Source organism: Penaeus japonicus, unplaced genomic scaffold (genome assembly GCF_977035675.1).
Source record: "Penaeus japonicus unplaced genomic scaffold, GWHDUDI00000001_assembly GWHDUDI00000038, whole genome shotgun sequence".
NCBI classification, from domain to species: domain Eukaryota; kingdom Metazoa; phylum Arthropoda; class Malacostraca; order Decapoda; family Penaeidae; genus Penaeus; species Penaeus japonicus.
Window position 1 is genome coordinate 19,581,614 of NW_028234440.1, and position 2,500 is coordinate 19,584,113.

General features: G+C 35.3%; 1 protein-coding gene across 2 annotated transcripts in view; it reads right to left on the reverse strand.

Moving 5' to 3' along the window:
- Nucleotides 1–2,500, reverse strand: part of LOC122264002 (transmembrane protein 216) — a 4,073-nt gene that overhangs the window by 1,323 nt on the left and 250 nt on the right. For both annotated transcript variants that reach the window (XM_086532816.1, XM_086532817.1), the window contains exon 1: nucleotides 2,397–2,500. This exon is cut by the window's right edge. Coding sequence is in view for 1 of the 2 variants with exons in the window: in XM_086532817.1 (XP_086388943.1) it covers nucleotides 2,454–2,500 (47 nt within the window). In the remaining variant the exon portion in view is untranslated. The remainder of the gene's footprint in view (nucleotides 1–2,396) is intronic.

The window sequence follows — 2,500 nt, forward strand, 5'->3', positions numbered from 1 at the left end:
CGGATGACGTGTTTTTTTGTCATACATGACGCAGGACCTCTTGCCTGACAATGGGCGTCATGGTGTTCGGGGATTCTGGATCACTATGTTATTTTATTGTACTATAAGTAATGAGTGAGTGATGTTGACAATTGCAGTCATAATTATTATAACTGCCGTAATAATAAGCAAAATGGTTTTCAACTCACTTACAAAACCTAGATGGCACCACTTTCTTCTAGCACCAGCAGGAGAGAGAGCCTTGAAAGGCACCCATCTACGGTCTCTAGCAAGCAATATCTCTGTAGAGTGATGGCACATCGCAAGTTCCCGACCTCTTGCTCTAAAGTACCGCAGATGAAAGATATGCAGACCGAACGAGAGGAGGAAGGTGACTCTCACCATGCCCAATGCATACAATGTGACCCTGTGCCAGTATGGATGCCTTTTATTGTGGTACTCACTGTCAAAAGCACAAGTTTCCTTCCTCTTCCCAACCTCTTCATTTTGGATGGTTATAAGTTTCGTGTTTGTTCGTGACAGCACAGAAATAAGAAAAAATAAAGTTGTTTTTTTGTCCTCCCTAAAACAGTAATACTTCTATCACATTGAGTGTAAAGAAAAAAAATGAGTTGATATGGACCCTGAACTACAATTTTAGTCAACTGCAGAATTGATGGAGCCTGTGAATTGACAGATATAAAATTCTAAAAATAGTAAAACACACAAAAAAACAAAACACAAAAATGTCTCTAGCTCTACAATGAGTGACTAAAAGGGAGTGGGAAAAATAAAATTATGTGGCAGAAGCTGCCTCGATCAGAAATAAAACTCATCCTGGAGCCTGTGTAAGCAAATCTATCTCCCGTCGGCAATGGGTTAACAGAGTAATTGCAAACTAGTAATAAGAAAAAAAAGATCAATTTGTTAAACAATTATTGATGTATCAAACAATCACTGTGGCCATCATGGCTTTGCCACTCCTGAAAAGGCCAACAAGCAAAAAGCAAAGAAATCATGGAAATGAAACATATACTTGAAAATCTAAAGTCATTAACTGAAAGTATCAGGACAAGTTACTCTTTAATGAAAAGTTTTAACTAATGGGCACTTCAAAGTCAATAATTTCTCAGATTGAATTATCTCAGTACATTATTGCTTTACAAGGACATTAAGGGTAAGTATGTTCCATACTATAAGACAGATGTAAGAAAGTTTGAGACGTTGTGAATTTCAGTTATTTGAGGCACTTTAAAGCCAGTTCTTGTATAAATAAGTGTGCGTTTTTTCTGTATTGATTCTGTTTAGGGATGTAGCCTAGACAACTATGCATCTAAGATGTTTATCACATAAATAGATGTTTATCGCATAAAATAAGTTTGCGGAGGAAGTTTGTTGACCTTTACCCCATAGCACCTTAGGCAACTATTATCGCTTAACATCCAATGTGGACAGTATGGTGCTTTTTGCCAAAATCTCAGGGGCACAAAAAAAATAAATTGTGAAGTGTGCAATGTTTAAAACAAGTATACACTGCAAGTATACACTAATTCAAAATTCCTAAATTAGAACTATGTAAGATTTTCTTTACAAGCTTTCCAAAGAACACTCGAGAACGTCACAAACAATTTGCCTGCAATTGTTACTTAATTTCTATCGAAATAGAATTCCAAAGGCTAAGCAACTGGAACCATCTTTTCCAAATAGCGAGTGTATATAACTTATCCAGGTGTGCAATGAGCAACTGAAAAAAATCTTGAGTGTACAGCTGCCATACTTTTCATAGTGACTCAACAGTGTTATTTCTATTCATAGAAAACTACAAGAGAACTCAAGATAATTGTTTGTGGAAGTTATATAATCATAAAAAAAATTACCAATAATAGTAATAATAATAATAAATCTTTTAATGACAATAAACAATGACAACAGCAATAACAATGATATATACTGATACTGATAATAATAACAATTATTATAAAGACAATAATCATAATGGATTAATAAATGCTTCTTCAAGCAAAATAAAGCTTGGACTGGAGCTTAGTCTGCCACTAGGTCATCAGGCAGGTCAATGAGCTCTATCTTGCCAAGGTGTACGTGGTGGAGGTTTGGCGACCTTTGCCAGCTTCAGAATAACACAAGTCAAAGAAGTGCTCAATACGTATAATCATGGACTCTGATGGGCTATTATGAGCTTCCCTTAATTCAATCTATTATTCATATTTTCCAAAAGTGTGTTGTGTGTGTTCTTAATGATCCTTGCACTCTTATTTTTGGCTCTACCGCCGAGCCATCCTGTTTCAAATATTAATTATGATAATAATTGGACAAGGATTAAAAGTGATTTCTTTAAAATCTTGAATGATCGCACCTGGCATTGAACATAAAAGCATAAGTAAATTACGCTCACTTACTTTTGATTAAGTCTTGGTAGTTATAACCAATACGTCTTTTAGGGTAATTTTTGCCTATTAATTGGGTCGTCTTGGTCTAGGATTATAACCAATCCTTTCTTCAA